The sequence below is a fragment of the Pongo abelii genome, chromosome 1, assembly GCF_028885655.2.
Source record: "Pongo abelii isolate AG06213 chromosome 1, NHGRI_mPonAbe1-v2.0_pri, whole genome shotgun sequence".
NCBI classification, from domain to species: Eukaryota; Metazoa; Chordata; class Mammalia; order Primates; family Hominidae; genus Pongo; species Pongo abelii.
Genome location: NC_071985.2, coordinates 69,896,585 through 69,914,432, shown reverse-complemented (window position 1 = coordinate 69,914,432; position 17,848 = coordinate 69,896,585). Strand labels below are relative to the sequence as shown.

General features: G+C 34.9%; 1 protein-coding gene across 12 annotated transcripts in view; it reads left to right on the top strand.

The window, feature by feature from the left end:
- CEP350 (centrosomal protein 350) overlaps window positions 1–17,848 on the top strand; it is a 161,097-nt gene that overhangs the window by 66,985 nt on the left and 76,264 nt on the right. For 11 of the 12 annotated variants that reach the window (XM_024251622.3, XM_063716813.1, XM_063716811.1 and 8 more), the window contains 5 exons: window positions 1,287–2,347; window positions 4,036–4,186; window positions 5,760–5,923; window positions 12,657–12,831; window positions 15,194–15,414. In XM_024251622.3, the coding sequence (XP_024107390.2) occupies window positions 1,287–2,347; window positions 4,036–4,186; window positions 5,760–5,923; window positions 12,657–12,831; window positions 15,194–15,414 (1,772 nt within the window). The remainder of the gene's footprint in view (window positions 1–1,286; window positions 2,348–4,035; window positions 4,187–5,759; window positions 5,924–12,656; window positions 12,832–15,193; window positions 15,415–17,848) is intronic. The other variant, XM_063716810.1, reaches the window with a different exon arrangement.

Here is a 17,848-nt window from a genome sequence, read left to right as displayed (position 1 = left end):
ATTTATCCATATTAGTTTAGTTTAAGATTGCAGCCTATAAAAATAAATTCGTCTCATAATTTGGTCATTTGTTGGGTCAGCCATGCCTCCCAGCTTTCTATCATCTGCAAGTTTGATAAGCATATCTTTATGTCATCATCCTAAAATAATGGACAAGACCAAGGACAAAGCCTCATGTTCTTCTTCTCTCTCTTTTTTTTTTTTTCTGAGACAGTCTTACTGTGTCTCCCAGCTGGAGTGCAGTGGCGCAATCTCAGCCCACTGCATCCTCCACCTCTCGGGTTCAAGTGATACTTGTGCCTTAACCTCCCAAGTAGCTGGGACTACAGGCACATGCCACCATGCCCACCTAATTTTTTGGTATTTGTAGTAGAGGTGGGGTTTCGCCATTTTGTCCAGGCTGGTCTCAAACTCTTGGCCTCAAGTCATCCGCCTGCTTTGGCCTCCCAAAGTGCTGGGATTACAGGCATCAGCCACTGTTCCTGGCCTGTTCCTCTAAGGGTCTTCTTAATAGTTGACATCATCCTGTAATCTCTCTGTACTATCCCTTAATATAGAGGATGTCTATGGTCTGGAAATGTAGGTAAATACACATAATGTTGTTTAGGACATCTTTATTCTGTTTCTAGACTTCATGGATACCCTACCCTGTATATTTATATTTATAGTTGCATATTTATAGTTGGCACTGATAGTTTTGCATTTGATTATTTCACATTCATTAATTTTTTTTACAAGTATTAATAGGTTATAATAACCTCCCTATTTAGCATGTACATTGTTAAACATAAGAGTTCAGCATATAGTAAATATTTGTTGATTAGAATAATCTATATCATGTCTACATTAATATTTAGCAATTTTAAGCATTTCTCTTTTATGTAATGTTATTTTAAAAATTCTTTATAATCAGTATTGTAAGAAATTCTGTTTATAGAATTTTAAAGATCTTATTGCCTTTTTAATAGTTTTTTTAAAATATGGCATCTTAGTTGAAAAAAGCAGCTTGCAAAACAGTATATATGCTAAAATCCCATTTTTGTACAAACAATACCACCAAAACATAATGTACAAATAGAAAAATGTTTGGAAGGATATAATTCTAAATGAAATATTAACAGTGGCTCTTTTTTATTGTTTTGCTGAGTGATCTTTATCTTTTTTATACTTTTTATCTGTCCTTTTTTTGTTGCAGTGCATACCCATTACTCTTATAATCAGATAAAAACAAAACTTTTTTAAAATGGTGGTTTAGTTAACTAACATATTGTGACTTTCATTTCCAGAAAAGATTTGATGGAATCTACATGGATGCAGCCTGAAAGATTGAGCCCACAAGTTCACCATTCTCAACCACAGGCTTTTGCTGGAACTGCTGGAAGTTTACTTTCCCATCTCTTGAGTCTAGAGCATGTAGGAATTTTGCATAAGGATTTTGAATCTGTTTTACCAACCAGGAAGAATCATAATATGGCTTCAAGGCCATTAACTTTTACACCTCAACCGTATGTGACCTCACCAGCTGCTTATACAGATGCCTTGTTAAAACCTAGTGCCAGCCAATATAAGAGTAAACTGGATCGTATTGAAGCCTTGAAAGCAACAGCTGCTTCTTTGTCCAGCAGAATTGAAAGTGAAGCCAAGAAATTAGCTGGGGCCAACATTAACTATGGGTCAGCATGGAACACTGAGTATGATGTGCAGCAGGCACCTCAAGAAGATGGACCTTGGACCAAGGCTGTAACTCCACCTGTGAAAGATGATAATGAAGATGTTTTCTCTGCCAGAATTCAGAAGATGCTGGGAAGCTGTGTATCTCATGCAACTTTTGATGATGATCTTCCTGGTATAGGCAATCTTAGTGAATTTAAAAAGCTTCCTGAGATGATAAGACCACAGAGTGCCATATCAAGCTTTAGAGTGAGATCCCCTGGTCCCAAACCGGAAGGGCTACTGGCACAGTTATGTAAAAGGCAGACTGACTCTTCTAGCTCTGATATGCAAGCCTGTTCTCAAGACAAAGCCAAAATATCTCTTGGTTCCAGCATAGATTCAGTCAGTGAAGGGCCTCTTCTTAGTGAGGGGAGTCTCTCTGAAGAAGAGGGAGACCAGGATGGACAGCCCCTTTTGAAAGTAGCAGAAATTTTAAAAGAAAAGGAATTTTGTCCTGGAGAAAGAAATAGTTATGAACCCATCAAAGAGTTTCAGAAAGAAGCTGAAAAATTCTTGCCACTTTTTGGGCACATAGGTGGTACTCAAAGCAAAGGACCATGGGAAGAATTGGCAAAGGGAAGTCCACATAGCGTCATTAATATTTTTACAAAGTCCTATCAGTTATATGGAAAAGGTGAGAGAAATAAATATAGCTTGTACTATTTGTATATTAAGATGAATTATTTTATAATTTCTGTACGAGATATGTACTTTAGTACACATTTTTCATTGAGTGGATAATGGAGACTTAATATTATCCATATTAGTCATCTTCTAAATTTCCTGCAAGCCTTAAATAAATTAGTAATTTAATCTTTAAAATTTCATTTTAAAATTGTTATTGTCATAAAATAATAGTTGAGACTGATAGCTGTAGAAATTTTTATCTAGTTCAGAGAAATTCATAGATGATGTTCAGGATTGGATATATATCACATATATACTACATTTTCTGTGACCATAGTTATGTACTTCAGTAGAAACTAAGTATAAGCCAGGCGTGGTGGCTCACGCCTATAATCCCAGGACTTTCAGAGTCCCAGGTGGGCGGATCACTTGAGGTTAGGAGTTCAAGACCAGCCTGGCCAACATGGTGAAACCCTACCTTTACTAAAAATACAAAAAATATTTAGCTGTGTGTAGTGGCATGCACCTGTAATCCCAGCTACTCGGGAGGCTGACGCACGAGAATCGCTTGAACCTGGTAGGCGGAGGTTGCAGTGAGCTGAGATCATGCCACTGCACTCCAGCTTGGGCGACAGAGTGAGACTCCATCTCAAAAAAATAGAAAAGAAACTAAGTATGTTTCTTAACACAGTGATGATCTGTGAATTCTTGGGAATATAGCAATCAAGAATTGAGAGGGATAACTGTAGTAACATTTCTAATATGAAAACAACTCTATTACTGTTTGTTAAAACTAATTTGAATAGCAATCAGACTTTAAACAATAATGTAGCTATATATTTGATTCCTAAAACAGTAACTTCTAAAGTTCCCTTCTTATCCCTGAAATCCTGCAACACAGTTTTCTTTTCTATGATAGAGTCAATTCCTTCAAGTCCCTTTCTCTGTCCTTCCTGCTATATATGGAATCTGCCCATTTTATACTAACATTATCTTAGAATTTTCGGACTGGAAATTTCCCCTCTTTATGGTGAATGGATTTCATCTGTTCCTCTTATGCTCAACTGGGTATCACATTGCTTTTTCCTAGAATTCATATTTAGTTATTTCTTAATGGTCTCGTATAGACCTTCATATGCTGTTGCTTTCTTTTGTTTAGCCACATTTCTATTAGTGGTAATTTTAAATTTGTTTTGATTTGAAAGTTATTTTGATTTCTTTTGATGAAAGTAAAATGCTTAAATCAACATCATTTTTTAATAAGAAAATTGTTTCTTCTTAAATTCTATTAAATTTTCATTAAGATTTTATAGTTAAACTGAAATATTTAGAGATGAAATGAGAATAAAATGTTATCTGGAATTTTCTTTAAAATAGTCTGGGGGGTGGTAGATGAAGGTAGTAGGAGGTTTAATTGAAACTAGATTGGTGATGTATTGGTCATTGTTGAAGCTGGATGATGAATACTTTGGTTTCATTATACTAGTCTCCCTGTTTTCATGTATGTTTTAAAATTTTCCTAATAAAAAGCTTAAAAAAAGTATCGTTGGATATAAAGGTAAATAGAAAAGAGGCACTATTAAAGGAAACTAAAATGTCCCTAAGCCCATATTGCTAATCTCCATGTATGGGATGCTTTTCTTACAGTTTCTTGATTTTCGTTTTTAACCAGGTTTCAATTATTACTTTTGTCAGGGTTTGAAGACAAGTTGGACAGAGGAACATCAACATCACGGCCTTTGAATGCCACCGCAACTCCTCTAAGCGGTGTTTCTTATGAAGATGATTTTGTCTCCTCTCCAGGGACTGGGACTTTGACAGAAAAAAAATCAACTCTTGAACCTCAGTAAGAATATATTGGCAATATGGAATAAACTCTGAAGAGTGAGAAAAATGTACAAATGAGAACTCTGGTCTGAATATTAGCCAAGTTTTGCTTATTTAAAAATACATATAGAGGCTGCATATCATAGTGGAGATCCAGAGCATGGGCTCTGGATCCAGACTGCCTTTGTTTAAATCCAGGCTCTCCTGGTTATTGGTTGTTTGTATTTATACATATTACTTAGCCTTCCTATGCTTCTGCTTGCTTCTCTGTAAAATGGGGACATTAATAGTACCTGTCTGCCTCATAGAGTTGTTACGAGTGTTAAATGAAATATAGGGAGGCTGAGGCACGAAAATCGCTTGAATCTGGGAGGTGGAAGTTGCAGTGAGCCAAGATTGCACCACTGCACTCCAGCCTGGGTGACAAAGCTAGACCCTATCTCCAAAAAAGAAAGAAAGAAAAAAAAAATCACTACTTAGAACAGGGCCTGGCACATAGTAAGCAGAGTATAGGTTATGAAATCAGTCCATGAATTCCTAGTAGAGTATTGGAGTATTGGGAAATTATTCCATGGTATACTAACATAAAAAGCTTAAGAAATGGTTTTCTGTGATAGAATTGAGGAAGATCAGATAGATACATGACTCCATGGTTCCAAGTAATAAGTAATTTTCTTTATAATCAAGAAAACATTGAAAAATTTGCAAAGCTTTGAAAAACAATAATTATAATGATTATAACATCTGATAATTATGGGCACTTAGTGTGCAAGACACTGAAAGGATTGAGGGACTTTACTTATATTAACTCATTTTTATAATAGCCTGATGTGGAAAGTATTACTGTTATCATTTCTGTTTTAGACAGCAAACTGAAGCAGAGGTTAAATTACTTGTACATAGTCACATAGTGAATCAGACTTTGTTGGAGAGAATTTTCTCCCTATATTTAGCTGCCATATAAATTTATCTGTAATTATTCATATTTAATATCTTTTTCAAATATTACAAATAGTAATCCATGTAAAATTATTAGGTAATCTTACACAAATTAGTTAAATCTAAATAGATTAATAGGAATAAGTATAAAAATTATATGAGAAAAAGCATAGTTTGAAGTTTTGAGCTCTAAGGAAAATATGAAATTTTTAAATAAAAACTTTCAAAGATTTAATTACGGTGACATTTAATATCACCAATCAATATGATTTGATGCATTTTATTTCCAGGTAGAGGTAGAACATATTAAGTTATTGTTCTCCATAAGATTATAAGAGGAGAAATAGTTATAATATATAAATTATAAATTTGAATAGAAATTGAGGCCGTATTTTCCAATAGTCAACATTATATATTTTTCTCTAAATATTAGTTTTTATTGGTTTCACTTAACCTTTGATTTTTCTTAGTAATAAATTGAACCATAGGGAACAATCCAGGCTTACGGTGGTTAAAAAAGTAATAATAAAGTGGAAGCCATCTTTGATTGTAGTTATAGTCTGCTAGTGATTAAATAGATTTTTAAATATCTTTAATTTAGCTGTGTTGTAAGTAGTTTCTTTCTGGAACTACTATTATTTATTCTTTGACAGTAGCACTTTAGGCCCTCAGGAGGACCATTCTAACAGAAAGTCTGCCTATGATCCTTCCTCTGTGGATGTTACCTCTCAGCATTCATCAGGAGCCCAGTCTGCTGCATCGTCTCGTTCATCTACTTCTTCTAAAGGAAAGAAAGGAAAAAAGGAAAAGACAGAATGTAAGTGGAATTCCACATGGTAACTTTTTCTCTTACCAATGATTTTGTTGTAGTAATCTAAAGTTATGATTTGATCCTATAAGAAGTTAGAAGAATTTCTTATGGTAATGTAATTAGCTTTCATATTTATTTATCATTATAATAATACCTTTTGATATATATCATTATGAATCTTTTCCTTAATACAAAAGGAGTACATTTGCAATGATAAAAAATTAAAAATTAGAGATAAACACTCTTCAAAGAAAGACAAATTTCCTTTGAGACTTCTGTTCAGAGATTAACTACTATTAACATTTTTGATGTATACATAAAATTATACACACACATGACTTTATTTATTTACTTTTTTTTTTTTTTGAGACGGAGTCTCACTCTGTCGCCCAGGCTGGAGTGCAGTGGTGCGATCTCGGCTCACTGCAAGCTCCGCCTCCTGGGTTCACGCCATTCTCCTGCCTCAGCCTCCCAAGTAGCTGGGACTACAGGTGCCCGCCACCACGCCTGGCTAATTTTTTTTATTTTTAGTAGAGACGGTGTTTCATCATGTTAGCCAGGATGGTCTCGATCTTCTGACCCCGTGATCCACCTGCCTTGGCTTCCCAAAGTGCTGGGACACATGACTTTATTTTAAAAACAAATGTAAATAATTGCTTTGCAGTTGGTTTTTTAAAAAAACTTTATAGTGTATACATCTCTGAGTATCATTAAATATAATACCCAAATTTCCTTATCTATAAAATAGAGATAATAATAGATATGGTAATTTTTAAGCTCATATGAAATTAAGGGAGATAATGTGTACATTCCGGTGCCTAGCACTGTAGCTGACTCATTGGCATTCAGTAAATATTTTTGAGTGATTGAGATACCCTTCAATGTCCTCATTTCTACTCTTGGCTTAAATTTGCTCCATAAGCCTACGGAGATGGATAATCACTGTACAAAGTGGTTAGGCAAAGGCTTTGTAAACTCACAGGATGGTGTCTAGCTAGGGGAATGATTTTGCTTCCAAAAATGTTTTTTCTGGAAGCTGGAAGCTGTCATTCTCAGCAGACTAACACAGGAACAGAAAACCAAACACCGCGTGTTCTCACTCATAAGTGGGAGTTGAACAATGCGAACACATGGACATGGGGAGTGGATCATCACACACTGGGACCTGTCGGGGGGTTAGGGGTAAGGGAAGGGAGAGCATTAGAACAAATACCTAATGCATGTGGGGCTTAAAACCTAGATGATGGGTTGATAGGTGTAGCAAACCACCATGGCGCATATATACCTCTGTAACAAACCTGCACATTCTGCACATGTATCCCAGAACTTAAAGTAAAATAAAAAATAAATACATAAAATAAATCCTGCTCATTGAGCTAAAAATCTTCAGGGGGTGGAAGGAACAGGAATAGGAGGAAGACATCAATGAATATAGAAACTTTTAAATATATTTAAAAGTAAATCACCTCTAGTTCTTTCTCTTAGAGATAACGGATGTTAACATTTAAACCAGCCTGGCCAATATGGTGAAACGCCGTCTCTAAAAATACAAAAATTAGCCAGGCGTGTTGGTGGGTGCCTATAATCCCAGCTACTCGGGAGGCTGAGGCAGGAGAATTGCTTGAACCCAGGAGGCGGAGGTTGCAGTGAGCTGAGACTGCACCATTGCACTCCAGCCTGGGCAACAGAGCGAGACTCTGTCTCAAAAAAAAAAAAAGTATTTATTTTATTTATTTCATTTTATCTTATTTATTTTGCAGAGACGAGGGCCTCACTTTGTTTCCCAGGCTGGTCTCGAACTCCTGGGCTCAAGCAATCCTTTTGCCTCCGCCTCCCAAAATGTTGGGATTGTAGGCATAAGCCACAGCCCTCTGCCTATTTTAATTGTGGTAAAATATACATGACATAAAATTTATAATTTTAACCATTTTCAAATATACAGTTCAGTGACATTAAGTACATTCACATTATTGGTGCAAGCATCACCACTGTCCTTCTCCAGAAATTTTTCATATTCCCCTACTGAACTCTGTACCCATTAAATAATAACTCCATTCTTCTGTCCACCAGCCGCTGGTAACCACTGTTGTGTTTTCTGTGCCTGTAAATTTGACTACTCTACATACTTCATATAAGTGGAATAATAGAGTATTTGTCTTTTTTATCTTGCTTATTTCACTTAGCATAATATCTGACTCACCGTTCATCTATGTTGCAGCATGTATCAGAATTTCCTTTCTGTTGCTGAATAATATTCCATGCTGTGTATATGCCATATTTTGTTTATCCGTTCATCTGTTGATGGACATTTTGGTATTTTCCACCTTTTAGCTATTGTGAATGATGTTGCCATGAACATTGGTGTACAAATACCCTATTTGAATCCCTGCTTTACCCAGATACAGAATTGGTAGATCAAATGGTAATGCCATGTTTAATTTTTTGAGGAACTGCCATGATGTTTTCTATAGCAGCTGTACCATTTTACATTCCCACCAGCAATGCACAGGGTTCTATTTTGTCTACATTTATGCCAACACTTCATATTTTCTGCTTTTTTGATAATAGGACATCCTAATGGGTGTGAAATGTTAACATTTTTAGTAAGAGTCCTTCCAGACAATTTGTAGGCACACACAAATAGGCAATTTTATGTGTATGGGATCACATTTTACATGCAATTTTATTCTGTCTGTAGGGTATGGGTATCTTTTTCTGTCAGTAAATATGGATTACCATTTGTAAGGATTACCCACTAAAGAAACTCTAGACCCGTTAAGTAACAGAATACTATTCTGTTTTTGCTTTTTTTGTTTTGCTTTTTGAGATAGGGTCTCACTCTATCACCCAGGCTGGAGTACAGTGGTGTGATCACGGCTTATGGCTTGCCGTAGCCTCAACATCCTGGGCTCCATCAGTCCTTCCACTCAGCCTCCCAAGTAGCTGGGACTACAGGCACACAACACCCCACCTGGCTAATTTTTCTATTTTTTTGTAGGGACGGCTTCTGCCATATTATCTGGGCTGGTCTCAAACTCCTGGGCTCAGGCAATCCACCTGTTTTAGCTTCCCAGAGTGCTGGGATTATAGGCGTGAACCACCACACCTGGCTTGTTATTTGAATATATTATAATTTATTTAACTCTTTCCCCATTGCTGGATATTTAGGTTATTTTCTTTTTTCTTTATTCCATTATAAATACTACTGCATTGAATATCCTTGTAAATACATCTTTTATGCATTAGTCTGTTTTTTTCCTATAGGGGAAAATCCTAGAGGTAAGATAATGGGGCAAATAATATGCCATGTTTAAAATGTTGTACATTTTGCCAAATAGCCTTTCAGAAAGTTAGTGCCAGTTTGTACATCCAATGAGAGTGCTAGGAGAAATTATTTTTAAATCATTAACCTAATATAAGCAGTTTGGAAGTGTTCTGAAGGTCTTTGTAGGACATTTAGACATCATTTTACCAGCACTTCCCAAACTCTGTATTTTCTTATGAAATACAAGTTTAGTGGTATAGACTGTTTCATAAGTGTTCTGAGAATAAAAGAGCTCCATGGTTCCATACATTTGGGAAATTCTTTTAGAGTGAAACAAGATTCTTTCCTGTAAGACTCAACAACACTGTAATATGCTAGTGCATTACTTATTTTAGGATAAGGATGAGGCTGTAGTATGAAGCATTTTCCAAGTGTATTTTGACTACAGAATCATCAATCATCATTTTATGGCATTAGAATTCAGCTGAACACAGTTTGGGAAATGCTGATCTTGCTCAATTCTTATTTTGCAATTGTTAGCATTTGCTAAGTTAGTGTCTCACCTAAGGTCACTAACTTGTTATTGGCAAAGCTCAGATTCTGACTTCTGACTCCTAAATTCAGTCTATCTTCTGGTATGATATACTGCACAATTTTGAAATATCATGATATAGGCTGGGCATGGTAGCTCACTCCTATAATCTCAGCATTTTGTGAGGCTGAGGTGGGTGGATCGTTTGATGCAGGAGTTCAAACTCCTGGAGTTCGAGACCAGCTTGGGCAACATGGTGAAGCCCTGTCTTTAGAAAAAATAGAAAAATTATCCAGGCGTGGTGGCACACACCTGTAGCTCCAGCTACTGGAGAGGCTCAGGTCGGAGGATCAGTTGAGCCCCCAAAGTTGAGGCTGCAGTGAGCCATGATCATGCTACTGTACTCCAGCCTGGGCAACAGAGCTAGACCTGTCTCAAAAAAAAAAAAAGAAAAAATCATGATTTATTGAGTGTATGTGTATTAATAATATGATTTAATGTAGGTTTAAAACATTATCATCTAAAACAGATCAGATGAAGTATAGGTAGCATTTTGTGGCTTTCAGTTTCCCTAATCCTCACCCGCAATACCAGAAAAACCCTGATATATTTCACTTTCCACAGCATCTTCTTAAACTTAGTTTCTCCTTCATCCCCAAGTTCTAAAATCAGTGTGATTTTAATTGTATATGCTCCATCTGGTGGTGAAAAGGAGTGTCTGCATGCTCTGTACAAAAATTTACCTGGTGTAGTTGAAAGTAGTTGGTAGATTAAAGTGGTAATCCTAGGGAAAAAAAATTTTGCTCTAAGATATGGAATATGGCTTTACTTGGCAATCTTTTAATGTCGGGGCATTTTCTTTTCATATGGGTCCCTGGACTGGAGTGTAGGCCTTTCTTGCACAGAACATTATCTTGTCTATAATTTCTAGTTGTTTAAAGTCAAGAAAAAATTTTAAATTGTGTATTTATTGTCAACAAACAATATTAAGTGAATAAAGCGTTCTTACTATGAAAGCAGTGCAGCTTTATTGTAGAAAAATTAGCAATAATCAGTATTAACAGCTTGCTTCTAGCCTCGGGATCCTAAATAGACTTTATAGAGTCCTTTCTAATTGATTAATAATATTCTATTTTAAGTGTACAGTTCAGTGGCATTAAGCACGTTTATACTGTTGTACAACCATCCCCACCACTCAGCTTCAGAACTTTCTCAGTTTCCCGTACTGAAGCTCTGTATTCATTCAACAATAACTGTCCATTCCTCCCTCCCTTCAGTTCTGGCAACCACCATTCTAACTTTCTGTCTCTATGAATTTCACTAGGGAATTTAGCCATTTTCAAGTGTACAGTTCATTAGCATTAAGTACATTCACATTGTTTTGCCATCATGATCACTATCTATCTCCAGAATATTTTCATCATCCCAAACTAAAATCTATACCCATTCAATAATAACTCTCATTCTCCTCTTTTCCCAGCGCCTAGTAACAACTGTTCTACTTTCTCTCTATGAATTTGCCTATTCTAGCTATGTCATGTAAGTGGAATCATATTTGTCCTTTTGTGACTGGCTTATTTCACATAGCATAACGTCTTCAAGGTTCATCTATATTGTAGCATGTGTCAGAATGTTCTTCCTTTTAAGGCTGAATAATATTCCCGTGTATGTATAAACCACATTTTGTTTATCCATTCATCAGTTGATGGACATTTGGGTTGCTTTTATCTTCTGACTATTTTGAATAATACTGCTATGAATACAAGTATAAAGAGTATTTTTTTCACTTTTGTATTTTCTTTTGCTCTTTAACCATATATATCTTTAAAGTTTAACTTTAAATTTTTTTGTATATATATATTTTAAAGTATATAGTAATTTTACAATAAATTTTTACAAAAAATTTTAATGTATATATACACTATATATTTATGTGTATATATACATATCTGTATATATATAAACATATGATGTATATATAATATGTAAAATATATATTTTATATTTAAAATTTGGGCCACTATTAAAATTTATATGCAGTTTTGTAATCTGCTTTTTTTAAAAGGTAATAATAAATATTTTCCCATGCTGCTGTTTAAACATACAATCAAGATGAATAGTGTACTAGACTAGAGTCAGGAGGCCTGGGTGTATGTCCTATTTCTGCTGTTGATCAGAGCAGAATACCTTGTTAAGCAAGTTATTAAGCCCCATAGATCTCTAGTTACCTCATCAGTAAATTGGGGATATAGTACTTATTTCATAACATGTTTAAGAGCAATAAGGTACTATATATGAAGTGCATTTGAATTACAATGTCCTATATAAATGTTCGGGTTACTCTTATCTATGTGATTTAGACAGGTATTCTCTTATTAGAAATGTAGATTAAATTTCTTTGAGTTACAGAGTTACACATTGAATAACATGCATAATTTCTGTTTCAGTCATCTTCTTAAGATATATTCCTATGAGTAAAATTATTGAGAGTCAGAGAATGTGAATATTTTTATAAATCAGGCTACATAGTTCTTACCATAGACTTTTTCAAAAGAATTATGTAGTTCAGTTAGCAGTTGGTACTATTTTTCTGCCAGCTCTGGATTTTGTCCTTTAAAAAATTCTTTTTGGTTACTTTTTCATAGGGATAGATTAGTATTTTATTGTTATTTAATATATTTATCTTTTATTACTATTGAGCTAAGAATGATTTATTAATAGCAAGTGGAATTAATGGAAGAAACTTCACTTTCCTTAACCGGAGACAGAAGGATGAATTGCTTTATTTTAGATATGGAAAACAGATTTTGAATATAGTATAGGTCAAATTTTAAATATTCTGATTTATACTTTTTGTTATTTTATTGAAATCTATATATCAATTATCTCTCTCAATAACTTCTAATATTGAGAATCAGCTTTATAAGAAATTTACTTAACAGGGTTGGATTCATTCACTGGAAATGTTCAGAACTCACTTCTTGATGAGGAAAAAACAGAACATGGCTCCCATCAAGGAAAGAAATCTGGGACCAGCAGCAAACTTTCTGTTAAAGATTTTGAGCAGACTCTTGATACAGATAGCACTTTGGAGGATCTTTCTGGACATTCTGTGAGGTAATGTATATTTTATACTGTAATTTATATGTAATTAAAGTTATATAGTTGATATTCAAAAAATCCATATAATGAATTTTAGCTCAGCAGTCTCCTTAGCTGTGCATGTCTGAGCTACTACAAAATTCTATATTTTACAAATAGACTTCATAGCTTTGTTCACAGCTCTAATCTTTATCTATATATTAGAATATGGTCATGTATCATCTAAACTGTTATAACCTCTTTCTCAGGAATTCTCTCCCTCTAGCACAATCCAGTTTTCTATGCTAAATGCTGTTGTTACAATTCTTTTCTTGGCTCAATCTTTTGACTAAGCAGCTACCCTGCTTAGGGTGCTTTGTGAGGTCATAGATCAATTCTAAGTGCATAACTCTACTTGAAGTGTTTTCACTGGGCTACCATGAACTATCTCATTTCTTTTGTCTATAAATGTCAATTCTCATCTATTCATCCATTCTTTCAACACAGCTACTTAGCATCCTTATTGTCTTATTGTTTATTTCTTCCTCTCAACTTTTCTGCTGAACTTCCTAGACCACTCAGGCAGATTTTGAAATCTGACTCTTTCTGATTATGGAGCTTGCGTACTGTTTTTTCTCTTCTTTCTAATATCGTTACGATGCACTTAGTCTGTTGCTTACAAATAACCTTCAGTTGTTGCTAGCTATACAGTTCCTACTCATTTGTCCATATGACTTTTCATGTGTGCACTGGTTTTGTCTTGGAAATTGAGGCTCTGAGAAGACACGGATTTATTTTTTCCTTTTAAAGTAACTTTGTGCTTTCACTAGTACTGTGACACATAAAGATTACCATTTTTAGTGCTTTCATGTTACAAATAATATTGCATCATTAATACCATTATTTCTGTGTTTAAAATTAAATTTTTTTTCTTTGTCAGTGATTTTGGAATTTAGAAAACTTTACCTTTCCTTAAGAATTACTCTGATGATTTAACTTGATGAAATTTACAAAGTTAAACATTTCTTAATGAGATCCATAGCCAAATAAGTTTCATCAATGCCCCGTACTGCAATCTAGATTTCCCCTTCCCCACCCATGGAGATTCACAGGGATAAAATAATTTGAGGCTTTGATAAGGAGAAGTCCAGATTTTTCAAAAATTGTTTAACCTCTTTTTTTTGTTTCTTATTTGGCTGTAGTCACTCTTTGTCCCCAAGCTCTTTTGCTTTCTTTTTGGGAAAGCTTATTAACATTATTGGAAATATACTTTTAGAAATGCTAGTCTGGCTAAATTTTATCTGCATAGCAAATATAAATTCATCTTATAAAACCCTAAGGTGAGGTGCAGAGTACTTTGTTTTGTTTGATGTTGTGTTTTAATTATTTAACAGAAATCTGTTAAAATGGTCATTCTTTTTGTGTTTCATACATGAAATAGACTGTTAGAAATAGTATTTATCCAAAGTATCAATAGAAAATTAAGGGTCAAATAAACACATGAGTGCCTCTCAGGCCTACTTCTATTCAAGTATTTTTATGCTGGGTATAAGAGAAATTTTTACCTTTGAAAGCTATTTCATCATTTTATTAGAAGCTAAAAGCAAACTTGTTTCAGTATATTGGCAATATAACTGTGCTAAAATGCTTTATAGAGTATCTTTGAATAATTTATTCAGTAAATAAATATTCGGTGGAAGGCAACATGCTTGATGTTATAAGAAATAATACCTTTAATGAGCTTACTTTTTCAAAGAAAGGCTAGAAACATGCCTTGTATTGAATTAAATGCCTTAAGAGTTGTTACAAACTGTTATGTTACTTATTAGAAAGTTCAAGAAAGAGATGTAGTATTAAAAAGTAGATATAAAGAAATGAAGTATATTAAGTATTTAGAGATGGATAGTGTGAAAATTTTTTCTGTGATTCTTGGATCAACAAGAGGGTATAACAAAAGAATAGTTTTTGTCTTTTCTTACCTTTTAACATAAAATATTTTATTCTCTTTCAGAGATGTATTTTAAGCCTCATATATGGCTCCACTTCTATTGCTGTAGAGTGTCTATTTTAGAAGACTTTGCTTCATGCTATAATGAGTGAATCATAGTATATGTACACTGTAGAGGGAAGAGTTCAGTGCTAGTTTAATCAAGCTACTCCCTTTCCATTGTATTTAGGGCAGGGTTTGTGCCTTGCTTGTTCACCACTGTAATTCTAGCAATTAGAGGAATATTCATATTCATTCAGCATAGTGACTATATTAATGAATAAATGCCTAAATCACAACTTTTTAAAGCTAATGTTGATAGTTTTTTTATATGTTGTTCTTTTGAATTATTTAGCTGGTTTACAAAGTACTTTTCCTTCCTCTAATGTTTTTGTGGATCAAAACTTCTAGTGTCTCATCAGATAAGGGAAGATCTCAGAAAACTCCAACTTCTCCCCTGTCACCAAGTTCCCAGAAATCATTGCAGTTTGACCTTCCAGGAACTTCTTCAGAAAGATCTAAGTCGTCAGTAATGCCTCCAATTATAACAGGATTTAAGCCTAATGCTCCTCTCACTGATTTGAACCTGGCTGCCAGCAGAACAACGACAGAGAACGCGGCTCCAATACCAGGTAAGTATATCCATGCAATTGTAATTTTTAGAATGCAATATGAAATTTTTTCTCTCAAAATTCCTTTTCTTTGAATTGAGTCCTAGAGAAATATTATTTCAGGTGAATATGATTACTTTTCAAGTATTAAAAACTGCAAGAAATTAAATATTGAAAAGCACGAGAGACTCAGTAATGTTGATTTTTTTCCCTTGTCAGCCAGCATTAGTCAAAACATATCTGAAAAATATGTCCCATATGTGCACTCCTGTTTATATGTATACGTATGTATGTATACACACATGTACGTGTGCACACACATAGAAGTAAAGTACATTGTATAGGCATACCTTGTTTATTGTGCTTGGCTTTATTGCATTTCACAGATACTGCGGGGTTTTTTTTGTTTTTTTTGTTTTTTTTGTTTTACAAATTAAAGGCTCGTGGCATTGAACAAATTCATCAGTGCCATTTTTCCAGCAGCATGTGCTCACTTCGTGTCCCTGTGTCCACAATTTTGATAAATCTCTCAATATTTCAAGCTTTTCATTATTACTATATCTGTTACGGTGATCTGTGATTAGCGATCTTTGATGTTCCTGTTGTGTTACTAATTGTTTTGGGTGCCACCAACCATGTCCATTTAAGAGGGCAGGCTTAGTGGATTGATGTTGTGTGTGTTCTGACTGCTCCACCAACTCACCCCGTTCCCCTCTTCAACCCTCCCTCTGGCCTCCTTATCCCTGAGACACAATAATATTAAAATTAGGCCAATTACTAACCCTACAGTGGTCTCTAAGTGTTCACTTGAAAGGAAGAGTCACATCTCTCACTTTAAATCAGAAGCTACAAATGATTAAGCTTAGTAACGAAGGGATGTCAAAAGCCAAGATATGCCAAAAGCTAGGCCTCTTGTGCCAGTTAGCCAAGTTGTGAATGCAAAGGAAAAGTTTTTGAAGGAAATGAAAGGTATCACATGAATGATAGATAAGAAAACAAAATAGCCTTATTGCTGATATGGAGAAAGTTTTAGGGACCGAGATAGAAGATCAAGCCAGTGGCATCTTTAAGCCAAAGCTTAATCCAAAGCAAGACCCTAATACTCTTCAATTTTGTGAAGCCTGAGAGAGGTGAGGAAGCTGCAAAAGAAAAATTGGAAGCTAGCAGAGGTTAAAGAAAGAAGCCATCTCTATAAAATAAAAGTTCAAGGTGAAGCAACAAGTGCTGATGTGGAAGTTGCAGCAAGTTATCCAGAAGATAATTGAAAGTGGCTACACTAAACAGATTTTCAACGTAGATGAAATAACCTTATGTTAGAAGAAAATGTCCTTTAGGACTTTCATAGCTAGAGAGTAGTTAGTGCCTGGCTTCAAAGCACTGAGCTGACTCTCTATTTAGGGGTTAATACAGCTGATGACTTAAAGTTGAAGCCAATGCTCATTTACCATTCTGAAAATCCTAGAGTCCTAAAGAATTAAGCTAAATCTATTCTGCCTGTGCTGTATTAATGGAACAACAAAGCCTGAATGACAGCACATCTGTTTACAGCGCTCAAGTTTACTGAGTATTCAAAGCCCACTGTTGAGACCTACTGCCCAGAAAAATAAAAGATTTTTTTCAAAGTGTTTTTTTCAAAATTTGAAAAAATATTTATTCCTGCTTATTGACAATGCACCTGGTCATCCAGGAGCTCTGATGGACATAAAAAGGAGATTAATGTTTTTATGTCCCCTAACACAAAGTCCATTCTGTACCCATGGATCAAGTAGTAATTTCAACTTTTAAGTCCTACTATTTAAGAAATGCATTGTGTAAGGCTATAGCTGCCATAGATAGAGATTCCTCTGCTGATTTGGGCAAAGTAAATTGATCACCTTCTGGAAAGGATTCACTGTTCTAGATGCCATTAAGAACATTTGTGATTCGTGGAAGGAGATCAAAATATAAGCATTAACAGGAGCTTGGAAGAAGTTGATTCCAGCCCTCATGGATGACTTTGAGGGATTCAGAACTTCAGTGGAGGAAATAACTGCAGATACGGTGGAAATAGCAAGAGAACTAGAATTATAACTGGATCCTGAAGATGTTACTGAATTGCTGCAGTCTCATGACAAAAGTTGAATGGATGAGTAGTTGCTTCTTATGCATGAGCAAAGAAAGTGGTTTCTTGAGATGGAATCTACTCCTAGTGAAATGACAGTAATTATGTAAATATTACATAAACTTTAATTGATAAAACAGTGGCAGGGTTTGAGAGGATTATCTCCAGTTTTGAAAGAGGTTCTACAGAAAGTGGGTCAAATGCTACCAAACAGCATTACATGCTCCAGAGAAATCTTTTGTGAAAGCAAGAGTCAATCGAGGCAGTAAACTTCGTTACTGTCTTATTTTAAGAGTTGCCAGAATCACTCCAACCTTCAGCAACCACTGTGATCAGTCAGTAACTATCAACATT